The sequence below is a fragment of the Bos indicus genome, chromosome 3 (genome assembly GCF_029378745.1).
Source record: "Bos indicus isolate NIAB-ARS_2022 breed Sahiwal x Tharparkar chromosome 3, NIAB-ARS_B.indTharparkar_mat_pri_1.0, whole genome shotgun sequence".
NCBI classification, from domain to species: domain Eukaryota; kingdom Metazoa; phylum Chordata; class Mammalia; order Artiodactyla; family Bovidae; genus Bos; species Bos indicus.
In genome coordinates, this window is record NC_091762.1 from 33,601,031 (window position 1) to 33,625,175 (window position 24,145).

Consider the following 24,145-nt stretch of genomic DNA (forward strand, 5'->3'; position numbering starts at 1 on the left):
CCACATCTTTAAATTAGTCCTCTTTTTTAATGATTTTTTTTTTTTTTTTTTTTTTACAGTTTTAGGCAAGCCTTCTCCATATCTGTCCAGATCACTGTAAGAAGGATTTTAAAGCAGAAATGCAAGGTGATTGACACACCTCCCCAGACCCCTGTTCACCATCTGGCTATAGCTCTGAGGAAAGGTTAGAAGCCCAGTACAAATGTGGGGAATCCTTATAAGCAAAAGTCTCATTTTAATGAGGTCAGAAAAAGCAAAATAATGTGATGATGAACAGTAATCTCTACTAACACACAGACAAGTTAAACAGCATTCTGGACTGTTATCAGAAACCCAAATTTGCTGGCACTCATTTTGTGTCTAGTCTCCCTACCTCTTGGATATGATGTCTGCATTTCAGAGTTTAGCTGGCTTTGAGTTTGCTGCAGTGAAAAAGAAATCTCCCAAATGTGACTGGGAAGAGAAGACCCAGGACAAGCCAGAAGCTAGAATGAGGAAGAGTCACAACAAGGGTATTAAAGAATTGACTGTAATGAATAAATTTAAAGCCCTAGCTGACTGTGTCCTGGCAAACTCCCTTGGGGTCTCTCCCCTACTTTCCATTCTTCAGGGTGGTTAAACTCAGTCATTCCAAGAAAAGAGAGAGGATGTTGAGGGTAGGTGGGAGAGGTGAAAAAAGTCTTGCCAGCATCCCACTCCTAAGTCACTTGTTCATTCAATAAATATTTCTTGAATATCTACTATGTCCCAGAAGCTATTCCAGGCACTGGAAAACAATGAACAAAACATGTCTCCAGCCTCGCCCTGGTAAATCTCTGCTCTCTTGGTGTTTCCACACTGCAGGGTGTGTAGATGGTGAGAAGCCTGTGGGGAGATGGGTGGAGGGAGAAGGCTACCAGGGAAAAAGGAGGCCTGGAGATCAGAAAACTGGGATGGAGATAGGGGAACCCAGAAGGAGTAACCGAAAACAGAGGGCCTAGCCTGGGAGAGGCAGTGGGGAGAAAGGGAACTGGGTAGGAGGGCCTCTGACTCAGCACACTGCCCAGCTTCTGGAGTAGGGGACTCTGCCTCAGGCCAGAGGCCTCCAGAGAAGACCTCACCACTTGCTGAAGGTTTTATCCTAGAGCTCTGGGCTAATCTGTTACCTGAGCCTCTCTGAAATTTTCCGGAGAATTGAGCATGTGGCAGTTGGCCTCACAGGGCTTGTCTCCCTCTATTCTGTGTGTATGAGGACCTCCTATTTCCTCAGAGCTCAGAACCCAGGAAGGAGAGAGCCCCCTGCTCAGCCAACCATGTGACAGCCTACTGTAGATGGGTAGGTGCTGCCCCCTGGTGGTGCTAGGATACCATGCTCCAGACCTCACTTGGCTGTGGTCCTGGGAGAAAAAGGGTCCCTCAATTCCAGGACCTCAGATTATCTCTCCCATCTGGGACTCAGCTTGCTCTCTCCCTTTTCCGTTGTTCTAAGACCTTGATAACTGACAGTTTTAAGCAAGACCACAAAGCAGTCACAGTTGGAAATTCTGAATTCCACAAACTTCTTTCCCTTCATTATCACTTTTTCTCCACTTTCCTTCCCTGGACGCCCAAGTTTCTTCTGGCTGGCTGGAAATGACATCCATCTGGGAGCCAGTTCATGCTTAGGTGTCAGCCACAGTGCGCTTTCCTCAGTAGGAATAAAGGTATGGCAAATAAAAAGAAAAGAGAGTAGTGTTTGATCCCAGAGTGGCCTGGATGGGGGGTGTCGGCTCTGGAATGGCCCCTATAAGGCCCTTTCTCTCCTAGAGCTGAGGCTGATACGGAAGGCTTGAAAGCCTGACACCAAAGTTATTTACACTTCCTGATTTCCTACCTGGTGCAGGGCTTGAGCACTTTGGGAGGACATGAGCCACCCAGTCTCCTCTCCATTTTTTGCTTTGGACTCTGGTTGTTTTGGGGGGCTCCAGGCCTAGCAACAGGCCAGTAGGTTCCAAGCCAAGGGCCTAACCATTGCTATTCATATACCCCTGTTTCAGTATTCCAGCTCCAGCCAAGGACTGACCTCTCTTCCCTCAGATACAGGTCAAGGAGCCAGCATCCTCTCCCAGCCTTCCCTGCTTCCCAGACTGGTTAATTGAATTGCTTTATCAGCCATCATCATGGAGGCAGAGGGTGATAGAGCTTTTCCCCTTGTGGAGGGAGAGTAGGGGGGATGAGTGGAGGCTGAAACCTCCTTTGTGCTTATCACTTCACTTTATCTTGACTCCCACCCCCACCCCCAAGCAGCCTGCAGAGACTTGCAGGCTCCAAATCAAATGCTGATAGCCTTCCAGGAGGGATCTGGGAAGAACCCAGACGTTAGGACAGCCCACCAGGCCTTGCAGAGGTCAGCCGGAAGGGCTCTGCACAAGACAGAGACAGGGCTGGGTTGCAGTGAAAATCCTAGTGAAGGTATATTTGGGGCCCCAGGGGAATTCCAAAGATGGCCTTTTGGTGGTCCAGCTCTTAAAGGAAAAGGACCAGAACGGTGTAGACTACAAGCTCAGGCCCAGCCAGGACTGAGAGTATCATAAACCATGAACTTGGAGTCAAAAGACTGGAAGGGACCTGGGTGTCAACTCACAGGCACATTCTCCTTGAGAGAGTCCAGGCCTGAGGAGCAGCAGTGATTGCTGGGAGACTGAGCTGGGCCTGGGGTTGCACCAAGGGTCAAGAAAGACCCAGGGTCCATGTGGCTTCTGCAGGTAGAACAGTATTCATGGGAATCACAGGATTGGGGCAGCTAAGTGGACCCCCAGAGCCCTCCTGGCTCAAGGCTGCTGAGGTAGAGACCTAGCCTGGGGGTAGAGAGCCAGAGTGCCCGTGCACACACAGTAGCTCAGGGCCCAGCTGGTAAGACTCCTTGGCACTCAGTGCTTCTCCATCTAGAAGAGTACAGATTATTCCCACTTGGGCCTAATTCCAGCAAAACTGGTTTATTCCATTAGTGTATTCATTAGTCCCCATGGGCCCGGTCCCCTCTAGCAGGGTCTTGGAGAAAGGAAAGCGGTGTCTGGAGAGGCAGAAAGAACTTTGGGTTCTCTTGGATGCTCATGAAGCCTAAGGGTCCTCCCCTGCTTGGGTCAGCTCTGGGAAGAGCAGATAGACCTAGAAGGCAGCCAGCTCTAACCCAGGGAGCCAAGGGTGGAGCTCTTCTCTGTAGCTGGCACCATGGCTCACATGGAGTAATCCTAATAATGGCTGGGTAGTTGTTAAGTGACAGACATTGTCTTCTCCCCATTTCCCAGGGTTTCTTCCCACTATGTAAGTAAATGCAGGAGAGTCCCTAGCACTGGGGAATATAACAGGGACAGGACATGCCAAGTCAGATTATTATTGCTTCTACAAAAGCAGGGACCCCTGCCTGATCCTTCTTTGTATATTCTCAGTGCTTAGCACAGTCCCAGGTGCTCAGAACATGTGGTTTATGTTTGATGGATGGAATTAATGAGGCAGTGGGATGAGGGTAGAAGAGGGCCAGAGCCCTCCCTGTCAGCATCTTGCTATACTGGAGGGTGCATTAGATTGGGAGAAACGCAGTCTTTGGCTCAGTTTTGCCCCCACTTGGTTGACACTCAGGTCCCTTTCAGCTCTTTGACTCTAACTCCGTGGTTTATGAGGCTCTGATTTCCCTGACTGTTCTATGAGAAAGTTGGGCCAGATCAGCACTAAGGTTCATATTCTGGTTACTATTGCTGTGAAACAAATTACCCAGATTTCATGGTGTAAATCCAACAAGCTTTGTATTTTGCTCATGATTTTATGGGTCAGGAGTTAGGAAAGACTATTAGACAGCCCTTGCTTAGAGTCCCTCATACAGCTGCAAGCAGATGTGTCAGCTGGGGCTGCAGACATCTGAAGCTCAGCTGGGCTGAATGTTCACCGTGGTGCATCCATGTGGCTGGCAGTTGATGCTGGTTGTTGGCTGGGAGCTTGGCTGAAGCTGTCAACAGAATACCTGCAAACACATGTCCTCTCTGGCACAGGCTGGTCTCTGGATAGTTGCACTTCTTAGAAGGTAGCTGGGTTTCCCCAGAACTCCCAGTGGGAGTGGCATAACCTATTCTAATCTAGACTCAGAAGTCATGTAGCATCACTTCTGCCATATTCTATTGGTCAAAGGAAGCTTTTGCCCACCAGATTCCAGGGGTGGAGCATGGACTCTGCTCCCTTGAGTGTTAAAGAATTTGAGGCCTTAAAAAAAAAAAAAAGCCACCACATGCCTATGATCTGTAGAAGCCTTCTCCTTCTGTCCAAGGCCCTCATGGTGGGGCTGGGTGAGGCTGTTTGGCTGGTAATGGTTGTTGGGGGAGCAGGAAGGTGTGTGGGATTGGTGAGACCTCCACACTTTGATACTCCCTTTCCTTCAAATGATGCCTTCTCTCCCCTCCTTCCTTGATTTCATTGAGTTTTAGGCTGAGACTGACCTTTCTGAATAGCTCTTGGAGAATGACTCACTGCAAGGGTAACGGGGGCCCTGGAATGAAGCAGGTGCATGAATGTACTCTAGTCGCAAGAAGAAAGGAAGTTAATATTTAATGAACTCTTATTCTTTTCCAGTTTAGAAAGAATTCTATACTGTATTCTAGCAGGTTTACTACAAGGAGTTCATTTTTCCTTCCCAACGTCTCTGTGAGGAAGGGATTTTATTGTTATCCTCATTTTAGAAAGTGGAGGTTTAGAGGGTTCAGGGACTTGCCTCATGTGGCAGGGTTGACAATAGAGCCATGACTCAAACCTAGCTCATGCCACCTGCCTGGGCAAACATGCAGCGAAAGAAGTTGTCTCCCATGTCCCCTGCCCACATGCCCTTCTCTTCCTCCCTGTCTGCTCCCAGGGCAGGGCCCAAGTTTAACAATTCACCTCCTGTGAGAACTTACTTGTTTGTGCCCAACTCAGGTGCCAATGACTGATGATCTCTGCATCCTCCAATACGCCACAATTCCTTTGGTCCCCCTCCCATCAATAGGCGAGGTCTGTATGCCCTTCCATTAACTCTGGGCAGGAGAAGGCAATGGCACCCCACTCCAGTGCTCTTGCCTGGAAAATTCCATGGATGGAGGAGCCTGGAGGGCTGCAGTCCATGGGATCGCTGAGGGTCGGACACGACTGAGCGACTTCACTTTCACTTTTCACTTTCATGCACTGGAGAAGGAAATGGCAACCCACTCCAGTGTTCTTGCCTGGAGAATCCCAGGGACGGGGGAGCCTGGTGGGCTGCCGTCTATGGGATCACACAGAGTCGGACATGACTGAAGTGACTTAGCATAACTCTGGGCAGATGCTGTGGCCCACAGAGTACGGCTGAAGTGACACTGCCATTTTCCAGGCCTGGGCCTTAAGAAATTGGCAGCTTCCACCTCCTGTCTCTTGAAATGGTCTCTCTGGGTAACCTGAGCCATCGCATACAAGTCTGGCCACCCAGATGTGAACTGAGCTATGGAGTCTAGTTGTCTGGGGAGTGCGTGAGCTTAGCTTGCCAACTGTTCTCACTGAGGTGCCGGTCATTTGAATGAATGTGAGTAAGCCTGCCTTGGGCCCTCTGGACCAGCTTATCTGCTAGTTGAATACCACTGAGCAACCTCAGTTGCCACTAGAAGAGCCACACAGATAAGCCCTGCCTGAATTCCTCACCCAAAAAACCACACGGTATAATAAAATGGGTGTTTCAAGCCGCTAAGCTTTGGAGTAAATTGATACATAACAACATGTTATCTCATTCAATCCATTCATTATACCTATCTTACAGACTAGAAAATTAAAGTTCAGAGGGCTTAAATAACTTTCTCTAATTATTCTCTCAGGAAGCAGAAGTCTAGTTGTCATTTGAACTTGAACTTGGGACATCTGACTCTTAACTCCCTCAAACTCAAGAATTTGTGATACTGCTTCTTAGTGAATCAATGTGTCCTTTAGGGCTGGCATTCCAACCCCAAACATTACCTCCAAACAAAGAACTGAATTAATTTTCAAGGAGTGATATTTTTAGTACCAAGACATTCCCCTGTTTGAGAGAGAGGAGATTTGGAGATGGTGGGTGGGAGAGGAGGGGCTCCTTTCTCCAAACTCAGGACAGTGGGTGCTGATTTATTTATCTTTGTATATCCATAGCTGGCACAGAGTCTGTTCATGGTGGACACTTAATAAATGATTGTTCAAGAATAAATTAGCCCACAAAGGAATAAGAGATGGAAACTGTTACGTGGAGTAGGAGCTGGAGTGAGAGGTTGTTATGCCATCTGGTGGCCATTCTTGGAACACCACTTTCTTTTCTGTGGCAGGAAAAGGAAATGCAAAGTTCCTTGGGGGACTTAGGCTGTGTCAGGGATCAGGCAGCCTCATTCTAGACTGGAGTGGGGTGCTGTGGGGTGGGGCCTCCCCCAGGAGCCAGACTTTTTGTTTCTTCCAATGTCTGTGCTCCTTGAGAGTGAGCAAAGTGGCGCTTCCCCTATCCCCCCAGTTCATTCTGTTCTTCAGAGCTGAGCATTCAGCAGATGCTCAATAAATACTTGAGATTGAACTTTGAGAAAACAAGCAATGTACAGTCTCATATTTCATCTCTACGTTCTAATGAAGTTTGCGAAAGAGATAGCTACCTTGAAGAGATGGGCCATTCCCTCAGAATTTACACCACGGCCTGCTCCTGGAGAACTCGCCAGTCCCCTGCTGCCCCCTACCTGAGTCCCAGGCCTCTGGACACAGGCACCTTCCCTCCCCACCTCCACCCTGGCAGAACTTACTGGCTTTCTTCCTGGCAGTAAAGCAGGACAAGAATTTCCCCTATGACATCTTGTACACAGACACCAAACACCATCAGATGGAGCCTCATTTCCCTCACTTGGAAAAACCTGGACAACGGTGCATTTCTGAGCTGTTACTCTGTGATCACAGGAGATCAGACGTGTGAACTACTCGGAATCCATAAGGCCTGCTGCCAGCGTATGTGCTATCAACCATTCTGGACGATTCCTAGGGAAATAAATGTGTGCCCTTCTTCATGCCCCTCAGACTCCTCAACTGGACAGCCAGGCAGCTTCCAGACTCCCACAGCGGTCCTCACCCACCCCCGCCAATCCGGGCATTCACCCCAAAGCTGTCCTCAGGATCTGTGACTTCCCCATCCCCTCTCCCTGATCCCGGAGCAGGTCAGAAAGGCAAGAGGCGTTTGGTAAGAATAGATGCTTTATTGTACACCATGTGGGGAGTAGAGAGGAAGGAGGGGCTGCAGGGGTGACGGTGCCTCCTCCCCTCCCCTGGCCGAGCGTCCTTGACCCAGGGTTCTGACCAGCGTGGGACACGTGGACTGGAATCGCTCTGAACTGAAGCCAGAACTGAAAGGGTTGCTGGCCGTGTGTGCTTGGGTCTGTACAAAGCAGTGCCTGCGAAGAGAAGGGAGTCTGGGCTCTCCTTCTCCACCCCCAGTCACTAGGCCCCAGTGAAGGGGCAGCAAGCCCCAGTGAAGGGGCCAGGCGGGGGCTCAGGGTGTCAAGCATGTCCCAACCTGTATTCTGGTGGCAAGAGGTGGGGGTAGTGCGGCTGAGAAGAAGGGCAGAGGGCAGCCCCCTGCCTGTAACACTGCAGGCCTACTCAGGCCCGGACTATGCAGGCTCTGACCCCTAGCCTCACGTCCTATAGGCTGACTCGAGGGGTCTCTTCCTGGCACTAGGAAAGCAGCAGTCCCCACGGACTTACTGCTCAAGGGCAAAAGTCAGTCTAGTGGGCATCAACCTGTGTGCCCACTTGTCCACCCAACATGGGTCTCACTCAGGCTTCAGGTTGCCTCAGCAGAGAGGGCTCCCTGAGCAAGAAGCTGGTGATGGGGGCTGGAGGCCAGGCAGAGGTGGGACCAGGGACCAGGGACTCCTTCAGGGACACCCCTGCCCCACCCTGCCCCGCCCCACCCAGGAGTCTGCTCTGTTCCCTGTGGACACTGCATGGACAGCACCAAAGTGAGCCACCTGGGGACTCTGTGCAGGAACACAGGGGCCCAGCCCTCTCTGGCCACCTCCTGCTCCTCCAGAGAATTTGGGGCTGGCTCTTACCTGTCAGATGCCCCCCTTACCCTTGACCCCACTGGCCCCGCCCACTCCCAGCTCTCCTGAGAGTGAGCAGAGAGGTGTGTGTGTCAGAAGCACAGAGGAGGGGCAGCCTTCTCTAAGCAGTCAGGGATGTCTCAAGGGCAAATGCAGGACAGAGGCACTCTGAGATGAGGCCCTCTGGGGGCCTGAGCATCGTCAGAAACCCAGCACTCTCCCAGGGGATGAAGAGCTTGTGACGCCAGTGGGTACAGCCAGAAGTCTGGCTGGAAAATAAATGTGCAGACTTCTCCCACCCCTTAAGACCCCTGATTTCCTGTCTCTGGCAAGCCTGACGGTGTGAAGGCAGTAAGTCACCAGCAAGAGGCATATGCTTTTCTCACAGGCTTCCCACAAGACTTTACCCTGAGGCCTTGCCCAACGTAGCTGAGAGGAGGAGGCAGCATGGTCTTCAGGAACGTGCACACTAGGAGTCATAGATCAGCACCCTACGCACACCCACATATGTGCACACACACACACACACAAACACACACACACACACACACAAAGCTCTGGGCCCTACGTCTAATGGCAGAGACACGACGGGATGGGCCCAGCCTGCAGCAGCAGCTCTAAGCACTACCAAGCCCACAGGATCAAGCAGACGGCCCCAGCTCAGCCACCCTGTCACAGGCTGGCACGATAGGGCCTGGTCCAGCCACACGCTACAAAATTAAAAATATATCAAATATACAATGAAAATAGATCTGTACAGCACTGAGGATGAAAATAGTCCACCAGCCACAGTATAATATTGGGTTTGTCATTTAACAGCATTTACACCCACATGTACAGATTGAATATACAATAGAAACAGAATATATAGAAGAGTATATATAGTAGTGTCTCTCCTAGGGCCTTGCTTTTCCTGTTGCTATTTCTGCTCGGGATTAGGCATAGGGCCAGGTAGGAGGTGCTGTCAGGTGAAGGGGTGCCTAAGGCGGGATGCTGTGCCCCAAAGCTCATGTCTTTGTGTAGATGTGGGCCCCCCCTCCCCTCATACACTCAGGAAGGATGGGTGGGGCTGAAGGCTGGTAATGGGAGCATGTGCGGGGGAGGGATGAGGAAGAGAGATGGCGAGTGGACCCCAAATGTGGGGGGGGAAGCCAAGGGACTAAGGGGTGAGGAGAGGATCTGGGGCTATTGTGCCCCTGCCAGTGCTGAGAGCACTCAGAGGCACAAGACTGACTCAGGACCCTCTGTGAAGGGAGTCAGGCCGAGCACCAGGGCCTGTCCCCGCCGTGCCCACCACAGCTCTCAAAGCTGGACGTCTGCTGTCCCAGCCAGTCTTGCTCCCTCCCTCTGTCCCTTCTCTCCTTCCTTCCATCCACCCATCCTTGCATCCTTTCATCAGTCCATTCATCACTTCGCACACTTCTGACCTCCGATCAGAACCTAATCCTCTTAACCTACAACCCTATCCTGGGGGAGTGAATGTAAGCATGGGTGGGGATGCTTCAAGGCTGGGACGCAGGACAGAGTCTCGGCCCTTGCCCTGGGCAGCTTCGGTGTCCCCAGCACTACATGTGGCCCTCCCTACCACTGGCCAGGCAGCCTGGGAAAGGTTTCTGAGGTGTCCACACATGCCGTGTACACCGGGTGACTGTGCTTATCCAAGGAGAGTGGCGGTGGCCCAGCGGGGCAGTGAAATTATCACTTTCTCCAGGTGTGAGCCCCTGAACTCCAGGGCCCCCTGTTCCAGGAGAGAAGCTGCCACTAGCAAGAGAGGCAGGCCCTGGGCGAGAGGGGAGGGGGTGTGCTTCACAATTGTGCTCCAAATCACCTGAATTGTGCTGGGAACCATTAGGTGTGCTCTGGAAACCTCTCCTCTCCGAAGGCAGAGGCAGAGGCGCCACTCTGGGCTCCAGGACAGGGGTGGGAGGAGGGCAGGCAGGCTCAGCCCTAAGGGAGCGGGGAATGGTTCTGGGGCCAGTCATCGCCCTCTCAGGCAGGAAGTGGGAGCACTCCCCACCCACCCCAGGCAAGGCCGAGGACACTGGAAGGTCCGTCTTGAGCTGGGTGCTAAGGTGCTTAGGAGCTCCCTCATTTCACCACCTCTGCTGCCGTAGCTCATGCTCAAACCATCGGGAGCCATCTGCCTCACCAAGCCGAGCCTGGGGATTTCTGCAGACTCCATCCCCAAATCAGAGCCCTGAGTCCTGGCACCTCTGTCCCATCACTAACCTGCAGTTGGGCACCTCTGGGCCAGGACACCCTGCCTAACCCATCCCGATGCCCCTCACCACAGCCACCACCTGGCAGCACAGACCTAAGGGGCCCCAAGACCTAAGAACTGCAGGCACCAGCAAGAGAGGGAGGGACTCGAGAGCAGCCGCTTGGAGACTCCCCTGTGCCAGGAGTTGGGACTTCTGGGTGGTTCCAGCTACTCAGCTGCAATTTGGTAAGACGATCTCAGAAGGTTAGCTGGGGTGGGGGCTTAGTTCGGGGGACAGAGCTTCTCCCAGCCCCCACTCAGATCTAGGGAGCACAAGTCGGCTGGGACAGGGGTGGGGCATGAGGCAGGGCAGAGCCCCACTCCTTGGGCTGAGGGCCTGGCCTGAAGGCGAGGTTAGATGGGGACACGTGGGCTGGCTGGGTGTGTGTGTTGGGGGTGGGGGTGAGGCTGGCAGAGCAGGGCAGTGGTCACAGCTCTGACTCAGGGGTGCCGGCCAGGAGGTAGCCGCTTCCATAGCGTCCATTGGGGTTGCCGCTGGTCTCCAGGGGTGATGTACTGCCAGGCCCTAGATAGGAGCGGTGAGTGGGCATGGGGGAGGGCGCCTCGCTGGGCACCTTGCTGAGGATGAAGCGGGTCTCGTCGTTCTCCTCCAGGTTGGAGATGTCCTTCATCATGCGGCCCTTCTTGTAGGACACGGAAAGGGTGTTGGAGCCGTCAGAGAGCAGGTGGAAGTGCCGCAGGACGAACACCACAGGGATGGGCAGGACGGCCACGACAATGAGCGTGATCAGGATAGCCATTGCCCAGTTGGGGAAATACAGGTAGCGCTCGGCAGCCTAGGGGTGCACACGGGTGAGTGCTGCTGCCTGCCTCGCTCTGCAGCAGCCTCACCCTCTCAGACTCCTCCCCACTCCCACCCCTCCTGCACTGCCCAGGCACTGGCAGAGATGGGGTCATCAGGCGCTGATCCTCGGGTCAGCTGGTCCCCTTGGCTAAGGGCTGAGCCTCCCCAAGTTTCTATACTTGTGTAAAGTTGGGCTGGTCACAGAGTCATCCACAGGGAGGGGAAACATGGGTTAGAAAGACTGGACAAACGCATTCAGCTTTCTGCCTGTTTTCCCATGTGTGTGATAGCAATAAAACCACCTCTCTCTTTGGGTTGCTGAAAAGTTACAGATCAGATGTACAGAGCCCCTGGTGGGGCCCGGCATCGAGTAGTCGCCCTGTAAGGGTTTATCTCTGTTTCCTGTTGTATTAAAGGCCTGGGAAGATGCCACCCCAGATCCCTGGGGTTTCAGGCCCCCGCTCTCACCTCCTCCCTGATCCAGGCGCTGTAGCCTGGGGGCGTGACCCCAAGCTGGATGATGCTGGCTGTGGTGAGCACAGCCATGCACAGCGGAGACACGAACTTCCACATGTAGAAATAGAAGCGGTAGGGCTGGAAGCCCAGCATCTCCGTCAGCTCCTGCATGAACCTGCCAGGAGCAGCAGACAGTCCAGAAGTTGGCACCCCCACTGCACTTGCCCAATACCCCCAGACTCCTCCTCTAAAGCCTTCACTCACCAGTCCCTTCTCTCCAGGCTCTTCCACTCTTCACATTCAGTACATTATTCTGTGGCCCTGCTGGCCTCTGAAAAGCCTCTGCTGACCTCCTCTAACTTACTCTGACTATGTCACATCACATCTCACCCAGGGAAAGGGTACAGGCCACAGGACATGCCCTGGGCACGTGGATAGGCTCCAGAGGGCTTTCCTGGGCACCCAACCCCACTCACACCGACCTGGCTCTAGACTCCCCCTGCTGGAAGAGAGGTAGAAGTGCCTGTCCCTGGCGTCCAAAGGCAGAAGGCTGCCCCGACTCAGGTTTCTAACCATTGGGCCTATGGGTGGAATTCGGAAGACTGGCAGACTGTGTACATGAATAGCATTTAAAAAATCATCTTTACCTCAGTAACACCTAACTGAAATCTTGTGTTTCTTTCTATTACAAGAGCAAGCAATGACAGCGGTATTATCAGTACCCATGAGGCTGTAAAGAATTGCTTAAATCACAGATATTTTATCACAATACAATTGAGATACCTACAAATCTCATTCATGCTCATCACTACTTAGAAATTACCACTGTTATTAGACCCACAGCTAGATCTTGTAACTTAATGCAGTTAAGAATAAAGCACACGTGTAATCACAGATTTAAAACATTATTAAGGGCTTCCCTGGTGGCTCAGTGGTTAAGAATCCGCCTGCCAATGCAGGAGACACGAGTTCGGTCCCTGGTCCAGGAAGATCCCACATGCCTCAGGGCAACTAGGCCCATGCACTACAACCACTGAGCCTGTGCTCTGGAGCCAGAGAACCACAACCACTGAGCCTGCGTGCCTAGAGCCCATGCCCTGCAACAGAAGAAGCCACTGCAAGGAGAAGCCCACGCACTGCAACTAGAATGGCTTCACTCTAGCCAAGCAGCCTTGGGCAATTGCATCCTCTCTCTGAGACTTGGTTTCCCTAAATGATCTGTAGGGGGGCACTTTCTGGCTAACATTCTGACTCTGTGACCTCCTGCCTAAATCACAAGCAGCCCTGGAAACACAGCACTCTCTAGGGAGTCATGAGGGGACAGACCTCTCCTCCTGTTCCCTACCTCTCCCCACGCACCCCCACCCCTTACTTCTTGGTCCCATAGATCCAGGCCACCGCGACATTCTCGAGGATGACGATGACGGTGAGCGGCAGGGTGGCCGAGTAGTCATCAAACATGGTGACGAAATAGTTTCCGGAGCGCTGGACGAACAACAGCCCCACGAAGAATGCAAAGACACAGCAGCCCACTACAGAGAGCCGGGAGGCCAGTGTGGGGGCAAAGGTGCAGGGTGGGTGGGGCCTGGGGTGTCTTCAGGGCCCCCAGGTTCCTCCCATCCCAGCCCTCCCCCCAGCAGGCCTGCAGCTCACCCTCCAGAAGGCCCAGCCCTGCATGGAGTGGGGCAGGGGTCCAGATGCCCAGGTTCTGAGCTCCCACTCCACTAGGTGGGGAGCACCCTGGAGCTGGGAGTGATCAGGATGAAACAGGGTGCAGGGCTGGCAAGGAAGGAGGCCATCCTGCCCAGACACCTCAGCAGGCCCTTGGGGAGAGGGGCAAGTGAACCAAGAAAGAGGCCTATTTCCCAGCCCAGGTTTGGCACAGATTCCCAAATAGCCTTCTCCCTTCTGGCTCTGAACTGCTCTTCTTGGGGTGGTTCCAGATGCATCCCGGGTTGGGTGGGGGTAGGGAAGCTTTCTAAGTATGGAGTCATGAATAACCCAGTGGGAACCAAATCTTTCTAAAGTCAAAACCACCACCTGATCACTTCCCCCCACCCTCCTGGGGCAGCCCACAAGGCCACTGGGGACCACTGGGAGGAGTTACCTGTGAACATCTCCTTGGGCACCTTGAAAGTGTCAATGATGGGTGTGGTGATGCCCGCCATGGTGCCGATCATACTGCCCAGGCCCAGGTTGATGAGCATCAGGAAGAACATAACAGACCAGAAGGGGGATGCAGGGAAGTGCGTCATGGCCTCGGTGAAAGCAATGAAGGCCAGGCCTGTGCCCTGCACAGACTGAGGGTGGGGGCAGAGGGTGGGGCTCAGTGGGGGCCATGCCCACCTGGGAGCCTCCTGCTTCCTTCTCTCTGCCCTTGGAGCTTTAGGAATAACTGTTCCCTCTTTCCCAGTGATCCCTGCCCCCACCTAAATTCTCTTGTTTCTGGCCAGTGGGTCTCAAACTTGAGTGGGCATCAGAATACACCCCAGGGAGTAAAACACTAATTCGGGACTTCACCTGTGAGACCTGGAATCTATGCATTGTCCAAGGACCCCCAGCGATTCACATGAAGATACTCTCTTTTAGAAACATAACCAGCTCAAGACTCTCCTCCTCTGAGTAGTGCAGCACCCCCCCAGCTCTGAATTCCAGACCTTACCGTAGTGGTCTCAGCCTCTGCTGCCCAATGGACTCACATTGGAGCCTTTAAAAAACACTGATGCCTGAGTCTCTCCCCAAGGACAATGATCTGCTTGGCTTAGGGGTAAAGCTGGATATTAAGGTTTTATAAAGCTCCCAGGGGAATCTGATGGGCAGCCAAGGTAGAGAAGCACTGCTGCAATGTTGGGGCCCCCGCTCATGGGGATCTGACCACACACTGTCCACTGACGTCACTTCTGTGCTCTCCTTGTAGCGTCAGGGTCAGGGAACACCCACCCCAACTGGGTGAGAGGAGTTCTTGTTATTTGGTTGTTATCAAGATTGTATTATATTTTTAAAAAATCCTACTTCTATCCAGAGGACCAGGCCCCACCTGTGAGAATGGGGCAGGGTCTCAAGGAAGGGGGCAGTCCTTTATACTGTCAGGGGAAGAAACCAGGGCGGGGGAGCCCAGACAGGGCCTTTTGGCTCTTGATCCCATGAGAGAGGTGACAGGGGACTCAGTCCCTGAGCATTAGGTCGGTGCCAGTAGAATGCAGCTAACTTTTCAACTATTCATGGGGTTCTTGATGTTTGAACAAACTCCTGGAGATAGCGAAGGACAGAGAAGCCTGGTGTGCTGCAGTCTACGGGGTTGCAAAGAGTCAGATGTGACTGAGCAACTGAACAATGACTTTTTAAAAAGCAGGGAAAGCTTCACCATCCCTGGCTCCATGGAGGCTGGCAGAGGCTGACAGATGGGAGCTGGCACAGCCCCCAGTGCGCCCTGGCATGAGCTGGATCCCAGGACCCCATGGGCATGTCTGTCTCCTGTTACCCCTTCTCACGGAACACTTTGAAAGTCTCTGGCTGTGCAAACGGGGACAGAAGCAGAGTGTCTAAGCTTGGGCCTGCTTGTCAACGAAGGGCAGCATATCCTTGCCTTCCCCAGGGGCTAAAGGTCATTGTGGCCATGCCAGTGGGGGAGGGGCAGAAGCATCAAGACTTGAACCCTGGCTCCCCAACTTCCTAGCTATGAGATCTCGAGCATGCTCCCAACTTAAAGGCTGCTTGCCTGTAAAACAGGAGACAACATTAACACTCAGCTCTCAGAGCTGCCATGAGGGCCCGGAGGGACAGGCAGCAAGGGGTAGACACTAATGCAAAGACTCACATCCTGTGTGCCGTGTCTAAGGCACAGGTCCCAGTGCATTCCACGTGGCAGTGATGGCTGCACAGGAAACCCGTTCAAGAAACGGGAGAGCTGTCCTGTTCCCTGGGATTTCTGGGATATGTCTGTCTGTCTTCTCAGTGAGACTCAGCCTACCTCAGGGCAGGGGTTTTGGCCAGTACCTTTCACTCTGGGCACATAGTAGATCCTTGCTTATCAAGCCAAAGAATGAGTCCCTGGTGGCTTTCTGCACCCAAGCTCCAGCCACCCATAGCCTGTCTCTGGGCCCTGCACTCCCACATCTGTCTTCCTGCCCGTCCATGGAAGGACAGCCTCCCCCATACCTTATCTAGCTCATCCTCCAGAAGGCAGGGATCGAGGCCCAGGGCTGAGAAATGGTCCTCCTTTACAGTCTTGATGACCTTGTACATCTCTGCATAGTCCTTGGTGGTGAGGTGGGAGAAATTGACGTGGGGAGGGATGAGGGCCCGGCTCAGGACGTCGTTGTTGAGGTACCCCAGGATTTTCTCAGCATTTCTGCAGCACAAAAGAGACAGCAAAGTAAAAACATTAAAAAAAAAAGTGCAGGTAAACAGGCAGGACTGGGCACCATCCAGGGGCACCTCGCAGACACCCAGGAAGGTCACTGAAGACCATGGACACAGATATCTCTGAAGCTGGCCCTGTGGTCCAGGGCTGAGGACAGAGAGCTGCTCTGACCTCCATCCCCCAGCCCGGGTGGAGGGGGGCTCTCCCAGGGGAAGGTGGACTGGAGAAGAGAGGACAGGAGGAGAGGTGCCACCTACTCGACCACACACTTCTCGTTCATGATGTTGGCCTTGAAGCCCAGCACAGCGAACACCACGAGGGTGGCCAGCACCGAGGTGAAGAAGTTGATGAAGGACACCAGGGCGGCATCAAAGTGGCAGTTGTTGTCCTGCTTGTTGTAGCTGGAGAAGGCTATGACGCCCCCGAAGCCCAGCCCCAGAGCGAAGAAGACCTGTGTGGCTGCCTCCCGCCAGACCTGGGGGTCCAACATCTTGTCCAGCTACAGCCGGGGAGGGAGAGCCATGGCAGGGCGAAGAAAAGAGACACAGAGATAACGGCTTTAGCGAATTCCCTGGCAGTCCAGTGATTAGGACTCAGCACCTCCACTGCCGTGGCCTGGTTTCCATTCCTGATGGGGGGAACTAAGATCCCACAAGCCACGTGGGGCAGCCAAAAAAAAAAAAGAGCTTTATTCACCTGCAGTAGAATTTCCACCACACCCCCTTTCCTCAGCCTCACAGAGGCAGCGTGGCACAGTGGTAAAGAACTGTGGCTGTGTGACCTCGGGCAACTCCCCCAGCCCCCTGAGCCTCATGTTCCCCACAGGTGAAACGCAGAAAACAAGCGTATCAGGAATCTAAAGCATACAATGAACTAGTGAACATTACAAAAAAGAAACAGACTCACAGACACAGAGAACAAAGCAGTGGTTACCAGCTGGAGAAGGTGGGGAGGGGCAACACAGGAGTAGGGGTGAAGAGGCACAAACTATTAGGCTTCAAATAAACTGCAAGGATGTACTGTACCTCACAGGGAACACAGCCAATGTTTTATAATAACTATAAATGGAGTATAACCTTTAAATACTGGTGAATCACTATATTGTACACCTGTAACTTTAATAATATCGTACAAAAACTGTGTGTGTGCATGTGTGTGTATGTGCCCGTGTGTGTGTGTGCCAGTGTGTGTGTGCCCGTGTGTACGCCCATGCGTGCGCTCAGTCACGTCCAACTCTTTGTGACCCCATGGACGACTACTACTACAGCCTGCCAGGCTCCTCTGTCCATGGCATTTTCCAGGCAAGAATCCTGGAGCAGGTGGCCATGTCCTCCTCCAGGGGATCTTCCTGACCCAGGACTGAACTTGCACCTCTTGCATCTTCTGCATCGGCAGGCAGATTCCTAACCCCTGCGCCACCTGGGAAGTCTGTACATCAACTCTACTTTAATAAAAAAAAATAGTATCAACTTCAGATGATTGTTGTGGGCCCTAGGTAAGATAAAATCAATGCTGTGTGCTTAATAGTAAGTTCCAAGTTAATTTTAACTGCTATCACTGCTTACCATGGAGCTATCATATCAAGGAACATCTTCAAGGCTATCAGCAATGATGTGTAGGGCAAACTCTAGGGAGTGTCATTCACTCAGACTACAGTGTGAATGGTGCCTCCTGGAGTCATGCAGCGTACAGCCCACACAATAGTACAAGACAAGTAAGAACACCAATATCTCCCCGATACCTCCTCCACTTCCAACCATGAGAAAGACACCAACTTCTCCCTCTTGCTCACCCAAACTCCCTTTTCCAAAAAAGAAAAAGACCTAAAGTTCATTTGCACATGCCCTAGATCACAGAAGAACCACCCCCTCAGCTCACCCAACTCGAAGCATAGAACTCAGACACTTCTGAGAGAGGGGACCCCTTGCCAGACCCTCAGACGTGAGAGGAGCCAGGGCCTCCACAGCATCTAGAGGGCATGGAGTAACTTCCAAACATTTTCATGTCTGTTTTCCCTTTACTGTTTGCTCCTCAAGGCGGCGACTAGGGCTTGGGCCCGGCATAGGATTTTAGAGTCAGACAGACCCAGATCTAAGTCTGACTCCCTCTTGAAACCGTTGAGAAGGCTTAGGCAAGTGATGGTGCCTGTTTTATGAGCTTCTGTTTTCTCAGCTGAAAAATGGGAATAATAATAAAGTCTTTGTCCCAAAAGGCCAAAGAATGTTCTACCATACAATTGCACCCATTTCACATGCTACCAAGGTAATGCTCAAAATCCTTCAAGTTAGGCTTTAATAGTACATGAACCGGAACTTCCAGATGTACAAGCTGGATTTTAAAAAGGCAGAGGAACCAGAGACCAAATTGCCAGCATCTGTGGGATCATAGAAAAAGCAAGGGAATGCCACAAAAACATCTACTTCTGCTTCATTACTATGCTACAGCTTTTGACTGTGTTGATCACAACAAACTGTGGAAAGTTCTTAAAGAGATGAGAATACCAGATCACCTTACCTATCTCCTGAGAAACGTACACAGGTCACAAAGCAACAGTTAGAATGAGACATGAAACAACAGACTGGTTCAAAGTTGGGAAAGGAGTACATCAAGGCTATATACTGTCACCTGTTATTTAACTTATATGCAGAGTATATCATGTGAAATGCCGGGCTGGATGAATCATAAGTTGGAATCAAGATTGCTAGGAGAAATATCAACAACCTCAGATATGCAGATACCACCACTATTCTGGCAGAAAGCAAAGAGGAACTAAAGAGCCTCTTGATGAAGGTGAAAGAGGAGAGTGAAAAAGCTGGCTTAAAACTCAACATTCATAAAACAAAGGTCATGGCATCTGGTCCCATCACTGCACTGGAAATAGATGGGGGAAAAGTGGAAACAGTGGCAGATTTTATTTTCCTGGGCTCCAAAATCACTGTGGACAATGACTGCAGCCATGAAATTAAAACACACTTGCTCCTTGGAAGAAAAGCTGTGACAAACCTAGAAAGCATGTTAAAAAGCAGAGACATTACTTTGCTGACAAAGGTCCATATAGTCAAAGCTATGAGTTTTCCATTAGGCATGTACGGATTTGAGAGTTAGACCATAAAGAAGGCTGAGTGCCAAAGAATTGATGCTTTCAAACTGTGGTGCTGGAGAAGACTCTTGAGAGTCCCTTGGACGGCACAGCAAGGAGACCAAACCAGTCAATCCTAAAGAAAATCAAACCTGAATGTTGGAAGGACTGATGCTGAAGCTGAAGCTCCAAGCTTCACTTTGGCCATCTGATGTGAAGAGATGACTCAATGGAAAAGACCCTGATGCTGGGAAAGAATGCAGGCAGGAGGAAAGGGGACGACAGAGGATGAGATGGTTGGATGGCATCACCGACTCAATGGACACGAGTCCGAGCAAACTTCAGGATGCAGTGAAAGACAGGGAAGCCTGGCCTGCTGCAGTCCATAGGGCTGCAGAGTTGGACACGACTTAGCGACTGAACAACTCCCTCCCAAAGTGATTGTGAAGATCAAATGTACAGTCTCAAGCAGTGCCTCGTGCACAGGATCATGTAATCCTGACAAAAGGCCTCTGACCAGGTCAAGCCAGGGGTGGGCTTTTGGTTTTTGTGGGTGTTTGGGGGAATTTTTTTGGTGGAGGGGAAGGAATTGTTATTCATATTTGGAAAGAGTAAACTAAGACCAAGGATGAAATAACTCACTCAAAGCACTGGAGCCAGCCCGCTGAGACTCAGGAGTTACTAAATACAGACTGTCCGACACTGGGCAGCGGCATCCTCCCAGCTCCAGCTCCTGACACAGCTGGCCTGCAGCTACACTCCTCTGACCACTTTCCCCTCAGACCTCTGCTGCTGAGGCTGACCAAAGTGACTTGACTCCACACAGATGAGGAAGGCAAGGAGTGAACTAGAAAATCTGCCTCCCCTGCGGGGACAGCCCCACATGGTCCCAGGCTGGCTGCCCCTTGCTGCATGCCTGTGAGGGAGTCTGTTCCTTGTGGGCACAGTAAAATGATGGGCTTGGGTTCTTCCAGCTCTGATATTTCAGCCCTAACACTGAGGGCAGAAGCTCAGCATCTCAGCAGCTTCCCAGGCATGTCTGAGCACCAGGAGTCACTCCCCAGCTGAGAAGGTGGTGGCATGCATGGAGGTTGGCAGAATGATGGGTTCAGGGAGGAGGAGGAGAAGAGGAAGGTGACAGCAGAGCCTTCTGGCTTCGGGTCCTGTACACAGGTGGAGGCCCAGGAGCACTGCCTGGCTGGCTAGTATTCGAATTCCAGGGAGATTACAGTCTCCCATCATGTGCTGAAGAGATAAAGCCATCTTTGGCCCACCAAGAAAGCCCAATGTGCAGACCTTAAGGAGCCAAGAGCCCCTTGCATCCTCCCACCCCCTCTCCCTCACTGTACTCTCAACAGCTATAACGTGCTGGGGGCTCCCTGTGGATACGACATCAGCCACTCGCTCAGCAAACCCTGTGGACCACGCCTGGTCCACAGCAGGTAAGGTCCCAGCTCTCGTGGAGCTGACGTTCTAGTTGGAGAGATGGACACTGGTCAGACGAGCCTATAAACAGATGCTAAGTTCCAAAAGTGACAAGGGCCGAGAAAGCCAGGTACCTAATTCTAGGAGAGCGTGTGATGGGGGATTTGAGTTGAGTCAGGTCAGGGAAAGCTTCCAGAGGAAGAGATCTTTTTTTTTTTGGTTGCACTGGGTCTTCATTGCTGCACTTGGGCTTTCTTGAATTGCAGCAAGTTGGGGGGGGCAGTTACTCTTTGTAGCAGTGCACAGGCTTTCTCACTGTGCTGGCTTCTCTGGTTGTGAAGCATGGGCTCTAGGTGCACAGGCCTTAGTAGCTGCAGCACGCAGGATCAGTAGCTGTGGCGCATGGTGGCACGTGGAATCTACCAGACCAGGGATTGAACCCGTGTCTCCTGCATTGGCAGACAGATTCTTATCCACTGTGCCACCAGGGAGTCCAGAAAGGGTTGTTAGAGCTGCCCTCACTAAAGGGAGGGAAGAGGACTCAGACAGAGGGAACAGTGTGTGCAGAGGCCCTGAGGGGGGAAAAGGAAGGATACCCTTTTCACATGGGGTGTGTGGAAGAAGGGAAGTAGAGGAGGCCAGCCTGACTGGAGTGCTGAGGACAGGCCGGAGTGGAACAGGAGAGGCTGGGAGAGTCAGTGGAGCCTGAGCAGACGAGCGTGAGGATCCTGTCTTGATCCTAAAAAAGCACTGAACAGGGAAAGCAGTGAGGGGTGTGAAAGAGGTAGGAAACTGTCAGGTAGGCATTTCTAAAAGAAACCAGCGAATGCAGCAGACCTGCAAGGAAACACTTTCTGGGGCCCAGGTGGGAAATAATGGTGGCATTGTCTGGGGCCAGGGAAGTACAGATGGAGAGGCTATAGCGGGAAAACCCAAGCCTGCTTTAGTGATGGACTGCTGATGGGGGGCGCTGGAGGGAGAGATGCCAGGGTGACGGCCACATCTCTGGCCTGCAGACCCTAGTGGGTGGAGATGGAAACAGTGGAAGAGGGGCAAGACTCGATGGGGTTTGAACAGGGGAGGTCCAGACATCCCTTCTAGAAATATTGAGTTTAATGTGTCCTTGAGATCTCTACAAGGAGATATCAAGCCAGCAGTCAGACAAATGAGTTTGGAGCTTCGAGGGGAGCACAGAGCTTGAGGCATGATGTGTGAGAAGCAGATGGACCAGCAGGGACTGCAGCTGAGGCTGTGGGTAGAGCGAGAAGAGGCAAGAGCCGGGCCAAGTCAAGGTCTGCGAGTTTAAAGCAGGAAGGAGGGGACTTTCCTGGTCCAGGAGTTAGGAATTACCTGCCAGTGCAGGGGACACGGGTTCAATCCCTGGTCTGGGAAGAGCCCACATGACACGGGGTAACTAAACCTGTGTGCCGCAACTACTGAGCCCACGTTCTAGAGCTTGTGCTCTGTAACAAGAGAAGCCACCGCCATGAGAAGCCCTCGCACCGCAACTAGGGAGTAGCCCCTGCTCACTGCAACTAATGTAGCCAAAAAAGCCAGCAGGGAAGAAGCTCAAACAAGGGAGGGAGAGGAGCAGCAGCAGTGGAGGCAGGAGGAAAAGCGACAGAGGTCATGGAGGCCGTGGGAAGACAGCCCACCAGGGAGGAGGGGGACCCGTGTCACGGAGTGAAAGGTGCTACGAGAGCAGGGGTGAGCTCAGCTGGAGATGTTCAGGGAGTCCTGGGGCCAGAAGACAAGTAGGAAGGAGGAGAGGTGAGAAACAGGGGGAGAAAAGGTGGACACTCGGTGGGGAAGCTAGGCTGGGAGTGAAAGATAGGGCAGTGTCGGGGGAAGGCTAAGAAATCACTGGAGGGTCGCTTTTAGATCTGCTGTTTCGTTTTTGTTTTTAATGCAGTGACTTGACAGCTGATGGAGAGCAGGGGATCTAGAGGAGAGAAGGGGAGCTGTCATCCATAGGAGATGAGGGAAGGAGGACAGCATGGGGCAGCTGTGGATAAACTTGTATATCTCGTTTCTGTCTCTGTCATCTAAGGGAGTTGCTGTCTTGGTGGCCCCTGTTTTTCCCATAAAGCAGGAGGCCAAATCATCTGTTAAGGGTGAGGTGTGCTGGGAAGAGAGGTCAGAAGGTTCAGACAGTGGAAGCGGTTTAAAATGTTCACTATGGAACCCGGGAAAGAAAGATGGCCAGAGAAATGGCACAGAGTCATCCCACACTGCTGAGGGCCTGCTCTGCTTGCCGAGTCATCTTCCTTACAAAGGTAATACAGGCCTGCATCTTCTCATCTAAAAACCTGAAGGCCAGACTGGTTTTGGAAATCAGGCTTTGCTTCTAATTTTATTTTAGAAGGATAATATGGTGTGTATACCACATAATTGCATGACACCCCCTGTAGGGTCTGGGGCAGCACCCTTAATCAGATACATTTGTATTTCTGAAGCAGAATATGAAAATTCACACCAAGTGAATAAAGACTATAAATAGCCTCACATCTGTTCAGGTCACTTACTGCCAAATGAGTTATGGGAGAAAGAATAAACATTTTTCTGTATTTCAGGGCAATTCAGATTTTGGCATTGTGAGTAAAGTTTTAGGGACCTATACATGCTCCTAACAGAAATTTGGAGATTATTTTTAAAATAAAATAATCATAGTCTCAGTGGGAAAGAGCTTAGGTACCTCCCTTCTCCTGCATGGCTTTTTTTTTTTTTTTAAATGATCCTCTCAGTCTGACTCTTTGCAATCCCATGGACTATAGTCTGCCAGGCTCCTCCATCCATGGGATTCTTCAGGCAAGGATACTGGAGTGGGTAGCCACTCCCTTCTCCAGGGGATCCTCCTGACCCAGCATCTGAACCTGGGTCTCCTGCATCGCAGGCAGATTCTTTACCATCTAAGCCACCAGGGAAGCCCAGTGGGTGGACTACCTACGCTTAGAAGGCATGGCATCTAAGTTCATGGATGTCAGTCATGACTGTCCTACCGAGCTGCTCGAACCTCAGGCTAGAAACCTAGACAGAGTGGGAGGGCTCTGGGTAGTTTGGAGAGTTCCAACCAGGAAGGAGCACAAAATTTTGTAAGACAGGACCAGTTGAAACAGACACAGCTCTGGTCATGTCATTTGCATGTTGAAGTATCTTTGATGGCTCCCCACTATCTACTGGGGTTTTCTTGGTGGCTCATTGGGTAAAGAATCCACCTGCAATGCAGGAGATATGGGAGATGAGGGTTTGATCCCTGGATCAGGAAGATCCCTAGAAGAGGGCATGGCAACCCGCTCCAGTATTCTAGCCTGAAAAATCCCATGGACTGAAGAGCCTGGCGGGCTACAATCCATGGAGTCGCAAAGAGTTGGACATGACTGAGCAACTGAGCAGCAGCACTGTCTGCTGGAAAATCTGTTTCCATCCTACGTTCTGAACATCCAAACTATCCCTCAAAAGCATCATGACCTTACAGTCTGGTCTTCATCCAGGCTGTTTCCTCTGTCTGGAATTCCCTTGCACCCATTCACTTTCTGGTGAACACATATTTATTTCTCAAAACCCAGTACGAATATCACCTGCTCTTTAAGCTTTTCCTGACTGCCTCTGGCAGAGCCAGTCGTGGTCCCTGGGCTCTCACAGCTCTTGTCAACAGCCGCATGACAGGCTTATGTGTCTGTCTGTCTTTCCACACTCTGTGCTTCTT

The 24,145-nt window shown here is 51.8% G+C and overlaps 1 protein-coding gene across 2 annotated transcripts in view; it reads right to left on the reverse strand.

The window, feature by feature from the left end:
* Positions 1-7,182: 7,182 nt before the first annotated feature.
* SLC6A17 (solute carrier family 6 member 17) overlaps positions 7,183-24,145 on the reverse strand; it is a 56,699-nt gene continuing 39,736 nt past the window's right edge. For both annotated transcript variants that reach the window (XM_019956881.2, XM_070785955.1), the window contains exons 7-12: positions 16,193-16,434; positions 15,731-15,923; positions 13,680-13,872; positions 12,945-13,104; positions 11,585-11,747; positions 7,183-11,108 (exon numbers count right to left, since the gene is read on the reverse strand). In XM_019956881.2, the coding sequence (XP_019812440.2) occupies positions 10,740-11,108; positions 11,585-11,747; positions 12,945-13,104; positions 13,680-13,872; positions 15,731-15,923; positions 16,193-16,434 (1,320 nt within the window). In that variant the 3' untranslated portion in view covers positions 7,183-10,739. The remainder of the gene's footprint in view (positions 11,109-11,584; positions 11,748-12,944; positions 13,105-13,679; positions 13,873-15,730; positions 15,924-16,192; positions 16,435-24,145) is intronic.